Source organism: Lynx canadensis, chromosome B2, assembly GCF_007474595.2.
Source record: "Lynx canadensis isolate LIC74 chromosome B2, mLynCan4.pri.v2, whole genome shotgun sequence".
Lineage (NCBI taxonomy): Eukaryota > Metazoa > Chordata > Mammalia > Carnivora > Felidae > Lynx > Lynx canadensis.
The window spans coordinates 34,772,176-34,788,727 of NC_044307.1; the positions used below are offsets into that span (position 1 = coordinate 34,772,176).

Below are 16,552 nucleotides of genomic sequence, written 5' to 3' on the forward strand. Positions count from 1 at the left end.
ATTCACTACAAGCCATAAAAATGTGCTTACTACCTGGCCCAGCCATTCCATGTCTAAGAATTTGTGCTAAGCAATAAATCAGATGTGTATGAGAGCCTGGGCACAATAGGGTTTGTCATGCCAGTGCCTTAGGCAGAGTTCACAAATCTTTGGCGTTCTGCATCTACAATGATTATAATCTGAGGCCGGGGTGGGAAAGACATTACCACAAATATTCTGGGAAAATACTATTGGATATAGGGAATAACAATCTTCTTAAAACTTTCCAAAATGTACCGTTAATCTCACCTACCCCCAATTTAAAGATAGAAGCAAAGCTACAAATGACATAAAGTGGCATGTGTTCAAGCTATACAATTTCACTGCTTAAAGTACAAAAAGCATACTCAACCAATCCTTTCCTCCATCCTGAAGGTTGGCTCAGACCAACTTGGGCAACAAATGAACAGAAATGCTCTGGAAACATGTAGGTTATTAAATAATTTGTTTATTGTACTGCATTTATAAAGAAAACAGACAATGCACCTGATAGAAAGAATAAAAATGCATTTGGGGTTTTAACTGACAGCAATAGAAATCCTTTAGTAAGATCATGGCAATTTGACAGTATTATGATTAAGTTCAATAAAGGTACATGGGGTACTTGGAAGATCAATTTCTATAGCTGCCTCTTTCTACGGCTTCTAATTCATCTGGCTCCTTAAATGACAGGGGGAAAAGCCCTTATTTGGAGGGAAAACATGTCCAAGAAAGAAGTTATAGGTTCTCTCTTCTTAAAATTTCTTTTTACATCAATTGTTAAAATGGGGCCTTCTATTTGTGTTTTGGTTATTTTACTTTAATATCATCACCAGAATTCCTGTAATTCCACAATTGTTATTTTACAGTGTAGAAAAGAATTCAGTTCTAGTCTGCTATTGCTTTAGATGTATATATCGCTGAAAAGCCAAAGTGGATTAGAAGTGTCGAAGGATTTTCCCTGCCGTTGTTGGATACAATCTATTTTCTTTATTCTTGATAGGTGCATAGACAGCCTCACTTAAAATTCTTTCTACAGGAACATGTCTGATTTCAGGACTACCCAATCAAGGATCCGATGAATGGCTGGCCATCGGTACTCAGGGTTCTAGGTTTAGGAGTTAAATGGATTGCATAATTGCACCATGTTTTCCTTTGCTGTTGTTGGTGGAAAAATGGCAGAATCTGGACTCCAATTTCCTGTATAGAGGGTCAGCTACCTGAAAGTCTCATCAGCAGCTTTGCTAGTAGAGCCTCAAGTTGCACTTCCTTGGCTTTCTGTAAATCACTCCTGGAGCCGTCCTCCGCAGAATGCTGTAGTCCTCAAGGCCCACTTGGTCTGTGCTGAACAAGTGGCTGTGACCCCAAGCCTGCCCCTCTTTTACTTTTCAATATGACCCGAGGAATATATGATGTCTAGGGCAAGTCTAAGAGAGGCCCATTCTAAAGTAAGATTCACAGAGCCTTTTCTCATTAAAAAAAAAAAAAGCCTCAAGTACATCTCAATTATCCCAAAGTTGCAGTTAAAAACTTACATTATACAAAGAAATAGCAGCAGAGAATGGCTAATCTTAAAACAACCAAAAACAAAAAACAAAAATAAAAACAAAACAAAACACCCCTTCCAAAACAAAACAAAAAAACCCCACCCCAAAAAGTGCCATCCCACCCTTCCCCTTGGTTCTTCTATGCTGTGATTTCACTGAAGACCTGAAGCCTCTCAGAAAATGAGAAAGGCTAAGCCACAGAGGGAAACTGCTTCAAGGCTAAATTTGGACAAGATGAAGAAAAAGCTGTGAATACAAGTAGGGGACTGACTGGAAAAGAATCAGGAATTCTAGGGCATTTTCTTCTTAGAGGGAAAATCTCTGATACCCAGATCTCCTTTCTAGAGTCATCCCGGATTTAGTTAGTTATGGGGCAATAAACTCAAGTGCAGTGAGTAAAGTGCCAGCCAGGGGTTAAAACAATGAAAAACAAAACAGCCAAATGAACGAACTCTGCTGTTAGGGTGACAGAAGACACACAGGAAAGGACTGTTTTGCAAAACAGCTGTGGTTCTGCAGAAATTACAAATCAGTGGTTCCGCTTCTGTTTTCATCAAAAATCAGACCAAAGATTCAAGGATCTTAGAGTTATTAAAGGATGAAAGGAATTTGATAGTGCTTTGAACAGTGATAAAATGGTACCCAAATTTGGAGCTTACACAGCTCCTTTAAAAAGATAGCCTGAAAGTCGCAGGAAAAAATGTGAACATAGAGAGCAACAGAAACAGTCCAGGTAGATGATGCAGCCTGGATACAGCAAGTTTAATGTCTCTGCTGTACACAGAAGTAACACCCTTTCCCCTTCTCATCCTTATGCTGGCAATAGGAGACGCACTAGAAAATTTGACTCTTAGAGTCAGTGAATAAAAGGATGAGCTCATACATCTTCATAGTTTTTAAAAAGGATGTGTATAATTTAAAGGGTGTTCTAATGGAAAGACAAGGGTACAGGGTGAGAGGCTGTTTCACATTTTAGTCTATTCGTCTTTGGCAGAGCCCAATCAAGGCCAAATTCACCTAGGATGCCCAATGGCTGTGGGGGATCTCCACAAGGTCAAGTAAGCAAACCCAAATGAACAGATTGATTCAAAAAAAGAAAACAAGAAAACAAAAAACAAAAACAAAAAAACAAAACAAAAAAACCCCTTAGGAAACCCTTGAAGGAAGAGCTTCACCCTGAAAAGGGAAGAGGGAAATGCTTGTTGGGGAGGGGTGAGGGTCAGCATGTGATCTCTGCTGCGCTGTTAGGCTGGGGCTTAGGAGTTGAGCCAAGGGTGCCGGAGACAATCGGCAGCAGTGGCTCTCTTCTCGGGTATCAGCTCCAACATGGGCAGTAAGAAATCCGTGAAGCCAGCTGCCTCTTCCTGAGACCACTCATACTTCTCCACTAGAACCTCAAAAAGGCCCCAGGGTTTCAGTTTTGTGATGTGTTTCAGGTCACCTATGATAAAGACAATACAAAAGAAACTGACTGACACTGACAAGTGATAAGAGCCTTTTGTGGATATCCAGGAACTAATCCGGGTGCTCTATAAAGAAATTTTGCCACCAGAATTGAATCTTTCTTCATTCAAATTTCTCACATTCTCCATTCTGAGGGCCTAAAAACTTAAGATAATTCGTTTGCTCCACCATTCCAGGATATTCTGTCCCAGTCAAATTGGGCAGGCCTAGCATGAGCTAGGTATTCACTAAAATGAATATTAAATGCCTATATATGCAACATGGTGTCATATGGTGTTCAGAGGCAGTTTATTACCACATACCAAGAACAATTTGTTTGTACTGTTTTTTTTTTTTTTTGACTTAACAGTCTAGTAAATATTGCTTCCAAATAAGGCAGTAAGAGCTAATACCATGTCAAACCTGTATAAAAGCAACAAGACTAAAAGAACAAACCCCACACAGGTTTCAGATATAGCTACACTACACTTTGTAGTATTCTGGAATGTCATTCTAAATTTTGCTTCTTTGAAATGATAATTAAAAAAAATAAGGTCAATTACAGTGCCTTATTAAGGTAAATGCTGCTTTAAAACTTCTACAACACTTATTTGAGGTCTCTTCTGTGGGCAGTGAGTGCCTGATTAATTACCTACTCGGTATATGCATGCCATTAACTGGTCTTTGTGTAAGGAGGAACTCTTATGAAGCACTTCAGTATTTTCCTGCCAAAAAAGAAACATTAAATGTTTCTGAGGATGCTTGCTGTCAAGTGTTGAGAAAAATGATTTTCCTCAGCATTAGTGTAGAGGTTGTGAGGAAAAAGGGAATCATGGCAAAAAGGGAAAAAAAGGCCAGACAGTCTTCCAATCCCTTCCATGTCAGGTGTTCAAATTTCAGCTTTCAAATTTTATTTGTATGCATAAGTACACATTTAAATACGCCAATGTATATTATCGAGTCAAAAAGTTGAAGTAAGAGTATTCTCTTGGTTTCCTTCACTCCTCAGTGATGACATAAACTTATAAAATTGTCAAGGGTAAAGTTAATTTGTAGAACTGATGGGCTTAAGTGACTACGTTGGGTGTCACTAGGCCACAAGACAGAGTGAGATGTAATCCTGCCCTTAGGAAGCTTGAAGTAAATGATTTGCCCTTTGAAAGAGGCAGTTCTTAGACCAAATGCTAGCAAAAATCTGCCCATTTTCCAGAAGTGCTATAATAGGAGTAATCAATGTGCCAGGTACTATAAACAAAGTAACTTATTCAATATGAAGTAGACACTTATAGTCTCCAGTTAGAAATCAGCAGACTGAGGTTGTGTAGCAGCTGGGATTTGAACCTAGATAGTCTGGTTCCAGTCTCTGCTCTTGACCACACTATTACAGCTCAGCAGTCAAGACAGGACCATTCTTCTGTAGGTGCTGGGAATACATGTACCCAGCAGTACTTACCTCTTCATTTTTAAACACTTTGCCCCCTTAATGCCTGGGAACAAACACATTTATTTTACCTTTTTTGGTGAAAAATTCCTTGGAATATTTTCCTGCCACAATGAGCTTGCGAGGCACCTTCCCCAGAAGTTCTATGATCAATGCAATGTGATCTGTATGTTTCAAACATTTCAGGAAAGGGGAAAAAAAAGACATACATAACAGGAGTAACAAATGCAGTTCTAGACAATGGCAGAAAGAGTAGCATGCACACCTCTTTATGAAGCATTTCAGGCTTGCTTTCTGTCCTAAATAGGAAGAGGACTCTATCCACCTAATGGAGAGTCCAGAAAACCATAACAAAATCACGCACCCACTCCAGTGGGACTTGAGTGATAACTAAAAACAATCTTGGTGTGAATGCTCTGCTTCCTGAAGTTGTATACCTGGGGCCTAGATGAAAACTCATGTTAATAATACTACCTCTGCGATTGAAGAAGTCCTGTGAATATTTCCCACTGAGGGCAAAGCGTCTTGGAATTCTGCCTATCAGCTCTATAATGTGCGCAATGTGGTCTAAAATAGAAGGGTAAGAAGAACAGGATCAAGGACAAGCTGTAAAGGGTTTTTTTTTTATGAATAGCTTTTTCAAGGACTAGCTCTTTAAGAGTAGCTACAAATATAACCAAGGATATTCCAGGGGAGACTGGGAAGGTCGAGAATTATTTCAGGTGGTTGGTTACCTGATAGCGGCTGGCAAGTCCCACTCTGGAGTTTGGAGGCTTAACTAGATCTTTCTTTCTATTTTGCCTATACATCTAGGTTCAGGTGGGTTTTTCAGATGAGGTGAAAAACTGTACCAATATTCTTTACACATTCTGGAACTGTTATTTATTTATTTATGGTACTGCCCTGGGCTTCACGTAATAATATCACTCTATTTAACAATGTTCATGACGATTAAATAATCACTTATGATTATTTGAGTTTTCACAACCACCCTGTACAACAGGCCAAAGATTAATACCCCATTGTAAAGATGAGAAAATAGAACCTCAGAGAGAATAAATGGCCGACTTGAAGGTACAGGGCTAAAAGGAGCTAGAACTCAAATGAAAACCCACATCTTATCATGTCTAGTTCAGAGCTATTTGTTTTAAAATAAATCATATTTTAAGTACAAATTAGCGAAAAACATTTTACTATTCATTTATTTTTTAAATTTTTTTAGTGTTTATCTTTGAGAGAGAGTGACAGAGTGTAAGTGGGGGAGAGGCAGAGAGAGAAGGAGACACAGAATCCAAAGCAGGCTCCAGGCTCTGAGCTGTCAGCACAGAGCCCGTTGTGGGGCTTGAACTCACAAACTGTGAGATCGTGACCTGAGCCAAAGTTGGATGCTTTTAACTGACTGAGCCACCCAGGTGCCCCGAAGAACATTTTAAAATACAGCTACTTGACTTCTGTAGGCCACGAAAAGATGTCCACATCATAGCAGCGCATTGTAACTGTCACGGCATGAATATGGACTGTGAACACTGCCAGGGATGTGTCCAGTGTGTCCCCAGGTGAGCCTGGGACTGGCCAGCATCCATCCACACTTACAGGCAGCTCTACTACCTTTTTTATTCTGCAGGTAACTAAGAATACGAAGTACATTTTAAAAAGTGATGGCTGCTAGTCACAAAAGGACTTTAATCCTGTTAGAGAATCATGAAGATCAAAAGGAATTACTTAAAGATTTCTAATGTTACCTTAAAGGGGAATAATAATATGCCAGAGACATCAATATATCTGGGAATTTGTGAATGTCTCAGGTCCTATCTGTTTCTCATGTAAAGGACCCAGTGCTGTCATTTTAAAAGGGCTTTACATTCATGAATTCACTATAACCTTTTGGCAGTTTTGACTGAATTTATAGTTCGGTAACAAGAACTCAGCTGCTAAGAAATTTCTGCCTATTTTAGGCAAAACCTGCAAATAAATGTCTTTGTATAAACAGATTATAAATGAGACCACAGTTTATCTTCTGTAAACTTCCAAGTGAAGTATTGGTTCTTTTAATATTTTTCCTATACCAAGGAATTATTTTTCCCCTGAATGTGTTATTTTACATTTAGTTCCAGCAACCTGTATCTGGTTTATCAATTGATCATAGGGCTGATATACCTGATAGGCAAAATTATCCAAGTATTATTCCAAGAGTTAGGGGCTGGAGAATATCATCAGAGAACATGCTTCTTAGGTTGGCCCCAGTCCTACCGTGACTTGTAACAAACTATGCATACACTGGCTGGAGGATAAGGGTTTGCTGTTTTCTGCTCTTATGGGCCTCTTATGCAGCAGTTTGAAGTTTCACCTAAAGACTGTTAGTATTGACTGGTACAGGAGGAAATAAATTTGTATAGAAATACCTAGGATAGATGGTTCTCCCTTATTCCTTACTTGGGACTTTTTATATATGTTTCAATCATCAAGTTTGGTAGCATAAGATCCTATACAATATAATTCCAGCTGCTCTATGTGTTCTGTACCACACACTATTTACAGAGAGTGTACAAAAATAGAAAAAAATCAACTACCCTCCCAAACAAAGATAGTAGGGCATTCCTTTTCTTTTCTTTTCTTTTCTCTCTCTCTCTTCCTCCCTCCCTCCCTCCCTCCCTCCCTCCCTTCTTTCTATCACATTTATTTATTTTTGAGAAACAGAGTGAGACAAAGCATAAGCAGGGTATGGGCAGAAAGAGAAGGAGACACAGAATCTGAAGCAGGCTCCAGGTTCTGAGCAAGCGGTCAGCACAGAGCCTGACGTGGGGCTCGAACCCATGGACTGTGAGATCATGACCTGAGCCGAAGTCGGACGCTCAACCTACTGAGCCACCCAGGCACCCCTATAGTAGGGCATTTCTAAAATGGTGTAAGTCTATAGCGCCAAACTTACAACCAGAAAAAAAAAAAAGCAGCAAAGACTAGGGAAAATTAAGTGTGTACATAGACAGTAATTACAGTTATATTCTTACAAGGGCTGATGTATAGAAAACACATCCATACTGTACCCACTAAAATAGGCATTGGGCTATGGGAACTGGCGCAACATTTTCCAAACAGTACTTATTAGGAATGTCAGGAGGTCCTACTAAAAATGCCTATTAATATCCCAAGGGACCACAGTGTGAGAAATAGAGCTTTCTTGGTTCTACAGGGCACAAAACTTGATTTCCCTAAGATGGAGGAAAGCACAGGGAGTGAAGGACATATTTTCCTTATTGGGAGGGTATATTGTTAGTGCTCTTTCAAAGTAATCCCCATTAATCCTGAAAACAAAATCTGCCCAAACTGTTTAATCAAGAAGGTAAGATACCTCTTTAACAGTTCTTTCATTCACAATTATCTCATCTAAGTTATCTGGCCACCACCATGATAAAAAAAAAAAAAAAAAAAAAATCACATGTGGGGACTAAGCTTAGGAATTCCCTGAGCTTGCACCGATGGGTTAACCAGGCATAAGGAAATAGAAAGCTACATGATGAATGCATCCAAGATTAGGTAAACAGGGCAAAGGCCCCCAGTATAGGACAAAAATGCTGGAATAGAAAAGCCTCAGGATGAAAGTATCAAAAATGAGGTAAATAAGATTAGGTATTCAGGGCAGAAACCCCCCCCCCCCCCCCCAACTTAGTACAATAGCAAAAAGCTGCTTTCACAGGGAAGAAGGACCAAAATAGGTAAATAGGGCTATAGACCCCAGTAGGGCCTAGAGTGGAGCCCGGAGTGGAGCCCAGAGTGCCCAGAGTGGAGCTAATTAGCAAAAGAAAGGTGTCTTGCTGACCCTTGAGGTTGCATGCTCTGTCTTGTCCCCTAGGCCAGTTTAGGTAAACAGAGGTGGTGCCTCAGGCCTGCTATAAACAAACTCCCTCCCAGCTTTGTTTTGTATTGACCCAAACCCCTAACACCGCCTATCTTCAAAACTCTCCATTCCCCCGTCCATGAGTTAATGTTCATGGTTTCACTGTCTCTTTTACACATCTGTCACGCTTGTAAGCCTTCTGATCCTAATAAAAATGGAGCAAGGACTCTTACTCGGGGCTCTTGTCAACTCCTGAACATTAGCCTCTCTTGCATTTTAATCCTGCCTCCCACTCTCTTGCTGGACAAGAGAGAACTCCAGACCCAGAGTCTACGACAATCACACATTTAGTTGTCTGCTTTTACAGCCTCTCAGATGGAGCAGCTCACAGCTTGGGCCTTTCCCACCGGCTATCACAAAATGTAAGCCAATAATATTTTGTTTTAAAATGGAACTCTAAATGTTAATATCATTTAAAAAGAAAAAAAGTATGGCTTTAATTTTTAGAAAAAGAGAATGCTAAATATTGTAGAATGTATACAAACAGGATATAGTCTCTGCATTCACAAACACCATCCAAATCGGATTGTTTGCCTATAAAATTACTGACTTCCAAATAAAGTTGCAGGCATAAGTGAGCAAGCTGACGAACAGGTAATTCAAATGGGGTAAAGATTGAATCACTGATTTATAGAAAAAGGAAAATAACTAGATGTTTTAGAAGAAATTACCCGGTAAATACAATTTTTAGTTTGACCATGTGTAGCCTTTTCTCTTAATCCTCACAGAGTTCTTTAATAGCTACTATAAAATATTGAGTATATCTAATACTTAATATAAAACATCTTGTATTTCTATCTTTTCTGGGATTTATATATTCTTAGCATACTAAAAAGACTAAGTTCTTCAGTACTACAAACCACACGGCCACACAAGTGTAACTACCATGCACAGACATCCTCAGTTAAGAGGACTCACCTTCATCCCGAGTGTACTCTTCCCCTGAATGCGGTTCAAACAAATAGTCGCCTGTGGCCAGTTCAAACGCCTAAGAAAAAGAGGACAATGTAAGCAACAACAACAGGAAGCCTTTGGGAAGCTTACTGCTTGCTATTTGGCTCAATATGAAGTAATTTTTTCCTTCTCTGGAAAAGCCACAGATGATCATTTAAAAAAAATGTCTTAAGATTATTCCTAAAGAGCTTTCCTTCCACACCTGTATCTTAGTAAAATGAAGCAGGAAAACAGCAATAACATCATCAACATATGGATTATCCCCTCCCCCCATCAGCAATTCAGCTCTCTTGAGTTTATCTTTTTGCTGAGTGGGGCACATTTGGATATTAAGGTGGTTCTAAGTTATTAAATTATTCATGAGAAGAGCAGCTCCTCTTATTTGTAATTTCACATGGCTAGAAATTAAGATTCTGTACCCAGAGTCAAAACCAAAAAACTGAGACAGACACATCTCTACCTACGTATGACTATTATTTGGCAAAAAGTATAGTTTTTCAAAGTTTTGCTTTGGAACATACTCCCTAAAGTTTTAGATAGAACTTCCAATTCCTAGGTCTATAGAAAATCAGAAAAAGGTTGGGTGTAAATGTGGTCAAGAGCAATTCACGTTTTATGTGACTGGCACATTTAGCATTCACCACCGAGAAAAGAAAGGCACGTCTTCTACAAGAAAAGCTCTTGTAAACAGTGTTCGAGAGCGTGAAAAAGTAATTTCCTTTAGAATATGTGCCAAGCAGTACGGAAAGACAGCATGTGAGTGACGTTATTCTTTCACTGAATAAAAAGATGGATTAAAAACAAGTAATACAACTGCAGTTTTATAAAGAACCTAATTGGCATAAAAGTACAGTTGTAAGTCATTAGTCACGGGTCAATTCTGATCGAGTCGATGGTACTAAGTGGCCCAGACAATTACAGGAACCACGGGGTGGATTCCGGAGCACACTCTCTAACTCGGACCCAGATGGAGGTCTCAGTGCTTGCCAGTGTCCGCTTCTGCAGTTTTCCCATGGGACAGCTTTTCTCAAGACATTACCTGAACTGTACTACCGCCCAGGCCACAAAACTAGAAGTTTCAGGACAGTCCCTAAAATGTCAGGGATGCTATGGCTTCTTACCAGGCATAGCTGGTTTTACATCCCAGTTTATTTTGAAACTGAACCTGATATGTGTTCTACCCCCACCCCCTTACTGTCCTGAGGTTTACAGTCCCAAAGTGGAAAAAAAAACCCCTGTTAATTCTTATTCATCAAAGTTTGTTACTATCTTCAGAAACCAGTACTTTTTCAAAGCCTCAGAGTGGCAGCTCAGTAAATATCCTGAAATTGAAGTTCACAGAAGTAAAGAAAATTTTCTAAGATTTTAGTATTTTCTAAATTTTTTCATCTAGATACTCATAACTAGTTACCTAAAGTTCTCTGACAGAACTATTTTTTGGAACATAAGGTAGATGCTAGTAGTTACCATTTTGTAAGTAATAGCAAAAATCCCCCCACAAATCAAACCAAACCAAAAGATCACAGTACCAAAATTCGAAACTAGCGGAAGCTCTAGGTTACGGAACACTTTAGTTGAATACGCTTCCCTTTACAGAGAAGAAAACTGTGACCCAAAGTGCCAAGCAAAAAAGCCCATCCTAGAATGTAGGGGCTCCTAATTCCCACTCCTGCCCTTGTCTCACGCTGACCAAAGAGCCTGCTCTGTGACAGTCAGGGTCACGCTGACGTACATAGGCAATATCAGTTATGCAATCCAGTGAGCTGGCACATCCTGACAACGGAGTGTCATTTAGTGTCGAAAAAGAAATGAGCTTGGGGCGCCTGGGTGGCGCAGTCGGTTAAGCGTCCGACTTCAGCCAGGTCACGATCTCGCGGTCCGTGAGTTCGAGCCCCGCGTCAGGCTCCGGGCTGATGGCTCGGAGCCTGGAGCCTGTTTCCGATTCTGTGTCTCCCTCTCACTCTGCCCCTCCCCCGTTCATGCTCTGTCTCTCTCTGTCCCAAAAATAAATAAACATTGAAAAAGAAATGAGCCATCAAGTCATGAAAAGACAAAGGACAACCTTAAATATTTGAATATTATGAAGTGAAAGAAGCCAATCTGAAAAGTTTACATTTTTTATGACTCCAACTATATGACTTTCTGAAAAAGGCAAAACTATGAAGACAATAAAGACTGGTGGTGGCCAGGGGCTGGGGCTGGGGCTGGAGGAAGAGGGAGGAACAGGCAGAGCACAGAGCGATCTTAGGGCAGTGGAACCATTCTGCAGGATACTCCCGTGGTAGATATAGGTCACTGTACAGTTGTCAAAATCCACAGAATGGAGGATTTAAAAACATCTATTCTTTATCAACTCTTAAATGGTCTTCATAGAACATTCCCTTTTCATAACTGCCCTTCTAACTCGGTAGTCTCAATCACGAATGTGGCAGGCAAACTCTCTCAGAGAGGGTCCAATCTTTCTATTAATTAACTGTATCAGATGCAGGATGATCCATCGCTTTCAGGCATTTCTGATATTCCGGGATTTGTTTTTACTTTCTGGTTATGGCTAAATGTAAGGCAACATTTCTAGGTCTATTAGCAAAACAAGAGAAATTTGGGGGAACAAGTGGGGCTCAAGTTTTCACAATATTGTCATATCAGGTAAGTGCTTTCCTTCCCTTGGTCAAGAAATTTCCTGCATGTGAGCTGGTCCATTTAACGGGAGGCAAGGTTAATTCCCCTTTTATTTTTTTGCCTTAGTATTAATGTACTAAATAGCACACAGGACCTACTGGCCTAAACAGTTAACCTCCTACTAAGAACCACATCATAATAAATCATATGTCATCTATAAACTAGCTATATTTTGTAAATGGTGGCATCTCTAGCACGTATTTTCTCTAGCAAATCAAATTCTTCCAAATATAAAACTTTAAAAGAAGTTAGATTTTATTCCAATGTTCTTCCATCTGGCGCACAGTACCAAACCTTACATTTCAGGCAGTCAGCCATCTTAAAAGACCCCTGATACACCCTACCTAACAAATGATTTACAAGATCATGCCGTATTAACAACACAGTTTTAACTCTATTACCTCTGGAAGACATAGTTTTTCAGGAATGTGCGTATGATCTTCTAGTCTGTAGTTTCTCAAGTTTTCCCCAGAGTTGACTGTGAATATTGTTAATTGAAATGACAGTTTAACAGGTTTCTGGTTTAGTTTCCTCATTTGATGGTCCACAAATATGTACTAAGTACCGCTTATATAATAAAGAATCTATTTGGTCTTTGTTTCTGTTTCCTGAGAGGAAGCCTCTAAACGCTTGGAATTTCCAAGTGATGAGTACTTAATGGCACCCCCCCCCCCTACATAGTTAAGACGGGGGCTGGATATGCCTCCTAATTGGACAAGATCCAACTGTGTGAGAACTGGGGCTTTGAGCCAGCATTATCCTAACCTCCAGGGAAGGAATGGGGGCTGGAGATGGAGTTCATTCAATCAATCATGACTAAGTAATGAAATCTTAGTAAAAAAAAACTGGGCACCTGAAGCTGTGTGAACTTCCCTAGGTGGTGGTACAACATGGATATGCTGGGAAAGTGACACGTCCCAACGACACAGAAGCTTCACCTTTGGTACCTTCTTAGGCCTCACCCTAGGCATGCTTTGACTTGATTGGTCCTGATTTGTAGCCTTTATGACAAAACTGTAATAGCAGTTTTAACACTTTCCTAAATTCTGGGAGTCATTCTAACAAGTTACTGAATCTGAAAGGATAATGGAACCTCCCAATTTGTAGCTGGTAGGTCAGAAAAGCAGGTGGCTTGTGGACTCCAGAGTCTGCAGCTGGTGTCTGAAATGAAGGCAGTCTCGTGGGAAATTATGTATGCCCTTACTCTACGAAGTCTGCCAGAATTCTGGGTAGTTAGCACCACAAGTGCACTGTAAGTACCCACTCATAACGGGCCAGGCCCTGAAGCACACAATTAGCTATACGTAACAGCCACGATTCCTGTCAGCATGGCACTCACAACCTCGTAGAAGAGAAACAAGTGAAGAAACACAATTACAAATTAAAGAGTATACTCTATTTCAGGAAACAAGAGAACATGTTCTAACATAGACTATTTGTGGGAAACCATTTAGTATCAACTAAATCTGACCTCTTGAGTACTTGTTTGCCAGGGACAAAGTAGCCATTTAAGAATCTTAGGATGATTGGACTTCACATCTTGTGGGGTGTAAACATGTCTGAGGAACTGTCAAACTGTACAGAATGAAGTAGTTTCCAGGGGTTTCCCTGATCTGAAAACAGATGAGAGCTGAAAGGGCAAGGGTACCTGTAACCTCCTCATCAAAAACAGTACCACCTTAGCAGTTGTTTCTAACAGCCCCTAACCCCCAGCAGCAGTAAGAAACATTTGGTGCCTTCAGCGCAACAGCAGTTTGGCAGAACCAAATGGAATGCCAGATGTTTTTAATTAGCTTTTGAATTTCTACCTCTCCAGACAGAAAATTTAGACTGCCAGTGATGTCACAAAAAGTTTTATTTTCTTGTTTGTAAAATTCACTAGTCTACTGAAAATCAGCAAACAGAGCAAGGCACAGAGCTACCGCATAACGTTAACGTAACGTAACGTAACGTAACATAACGTAACGTGACGTAACGTATCAGCTATCACATACCACATAACAGAGCTACCACATAACAAGGTCAAGGGGAAAAAACATTACCATGCATGCCGTGCTCCAAATGTCTGCAGGGGTATTATAGCCAGATCCTATCAGAACTTCCAACGAGCGATACTGCCTTGTTTGAATATCTTCAGTGAAATGCTTGTGCTGAGTAAATGGAGAAAGAAACAGTATTTTAAAATTTAGTTACTCTAAAAAGTAACACGTCACAATTACTTAATGGAGATTAAAATAAATTCTCTGAAGTTTTCCCTCAAACCAGTTTTCATTTAGCTAGTTTAAGATACCATTTTTAAAAATTAGTTAATTTATTTTTGAGAGAGAGCGCACAAGCAGAGAAGGGGCAGAGAGAGAGGGAGACAGAGAATCCCAAGCAGGCTCCATGCTGTCAGTGCAGAGTCTGACGTGGGGCTAGAACTCAGGAACCTCTGAGATCATGACCTGAGCCAATATCAAGAGTCAGACTCTTAACCAACTAAGCCACCAGGAGCACCAAGTTTCTTAAGGTTATCATTTTGATGCTATTACTTCCAAACAATACCTTGGTTTAACACACCATCCACATCAAATTATTTTTGCAAACATGGAGTCTAACCTTAATATAGATGCACGGATGGGGGAATAACAATGGCTTCTTAAGAAATGGAAAACTATTACCCCCAACAAAAATTAAGTTGTTCATTTGTCTAAAGTTAATAAGTACTTGAACAAATAAATGACACCAATATAGGGTCAATTCAAACCTTCCTTGCCATGCACTCATTATGAAGAAATAAGACATTAGGCTTCAGTTTTCAAGAATCTTATAAGCACCATCTATAAAGAACTCTTGCCCTCAATTCTCCTCTGTCCCCCTCACTCCTCCACAAAACCCAAACATGATTCTTGGGGAAACAGGGACCATGGCAAGCACTATGAGAATGCAATCAGCAAAACAACTGGAGTTTCTTCAACACATTAAATCACATAGGAAGGGAAAACCTCTGAAGTAAAAGCAATTTAAGAGACATAGTACTCAATTTTGTATCCATGGATTTTATTTGGATCCTGTTACAAACAAAACGAAAAGGATGTTCCCAAGGTAACTAGCAAAACTGACGGAATACTTGATACTGGTGTGACCATGGTGTCATGGTTACCTGAAAGAATCATCTTTTGGAAAGCTGTATTTATGAAAGAACATAAGATACCTGGGATATAGTTCAAAATAATCTCGAGTGGGTGGCAGAGTGGGTATATAGATGAAAGAGCAATGACTCTTTCTGGCAATGACTTGATAGCTGCTGGGTGATATTAGCGTCAGGACACCGGATTTCACTGTTCTATTCTCTCTACTTTGGTATAGGTGTGAAGTTGGCCGTAATAAAAAATATTGCAGGAAGCAGCAGCTTAGAATGATTCGTACACACAAAACAAAATTCAGATAATATTAAAACATGAAACAACAAAGTGTGGAAGACGATTCTCCAATCCTACTGCAATTCAAAAATGAGGAAGGGCACTTGTGAAGAGGAGAAATTAGGCAGATGAAGTTTCAGACAGAAAACCAGTATTGACTAGAGCTCCAAAGGGACTAAGATTGACCAAAAGACCTGCACTCCGGGTAGAGAGAGCATCACCAATAAAGGTACAGAAAGACATCTGCTGAAGCCAACGGCTAATTTGCTAGGTTAGAGTTTGGATTTCATCTGGCACCACTGTGTGTTAGTGCACAAGAGAGTAAGAAGACTGTAAGAAGACTGACAGGACATCTAAGGACACTATTGCTTCTGGTTGGTGGCCAGATTTAGGCTTGGTAATGAAAATCACTGGTTGTGGAAATAGGAGAGGGAAAAGTAAACCCAAGGATGGCCACAGAAAAAATAAGCAGAACTCAAAAATTCAGTGGCTATGTGTGAGAGACAGTAAGGAAGAACCAAAAGGAACTTATTAGTGGCAGAGGGACAGCTGTCTGCTGACGAAAACAAGATGGAGAGACTTTGGGAAGTGGTTTTAGAAGAAGACAATGGGTTCAGAGATGGAGTTTGAAGTGGGATGTACTGCAGGCAACTGCGATGCTGTAATTTATAAGACACATTTATATTTGGTCATTCATGTGTACTGGTGATTCAAAATGTATTTCTCATATACATTTGGTCTTCATCCACTCTTCTCGGCTCACAACTCCCCAAATTCTTGGAATTTCCTGAGCAGTAAGAGTAATAGCATATTTGTTATATATGGTCTCTTGTCCTCAGTTCCAGAAAACACTTCAGAGCTGTAGAGGTAAAATGGGTGTCTTATTATTCATAAGAAGCCCCTTTCCACTGCAATTGAGTTTATGTTAATGAGCTGACTTTTGGAGAGCACCTAAGGATGGGGGCTGGTTGCTAGAGGAACTGACCATGAATAGAGGGAATCCTACCCTCTGATTTCTGGGGAGGGGAGAGGGGCTAGAGACTGAACAATCACCAATGGTCAATGAGTTAATCAATCATGTCTATGTAATGAAGCTTCCTCCAAAAGGAGGGGTGGGTTTGGGGAGATTCCACTCTGGGGAACCAGAATGCTTCCATATGTACTGGGGCAGGCC

The 16,552-nt window shown here is 40.1% G+C and overlaps 1 protein-coding gene across 1 annotated transcript in view; it reads right to left on the reverse strand.

Moving 5' to 3' along the window:
• Positions 1–531: 531 nt before the first annotated feature.
• Positions 532–16,552, reverse strand: part of SRPK1 (SRSF protein kinase 1) — an 82,211-nt gene continuing 66,190 nt past the window's right edge. Inside the window, 4 exon segments of the mRNA XM_030315357.1 lie at positions 532–3,006; positions 4,521–4,613; positions 9,263–9,332; positions 14,020–14,127. Coding sequence (XP_030171217.1) covers positions 2,822–3,006; positions 4,521–4,613; positions 9,263–9,332; positions 14,020–14,127 — 456 coding nt within the window. The 3' untranslated portion in view covers positions 532–2,821.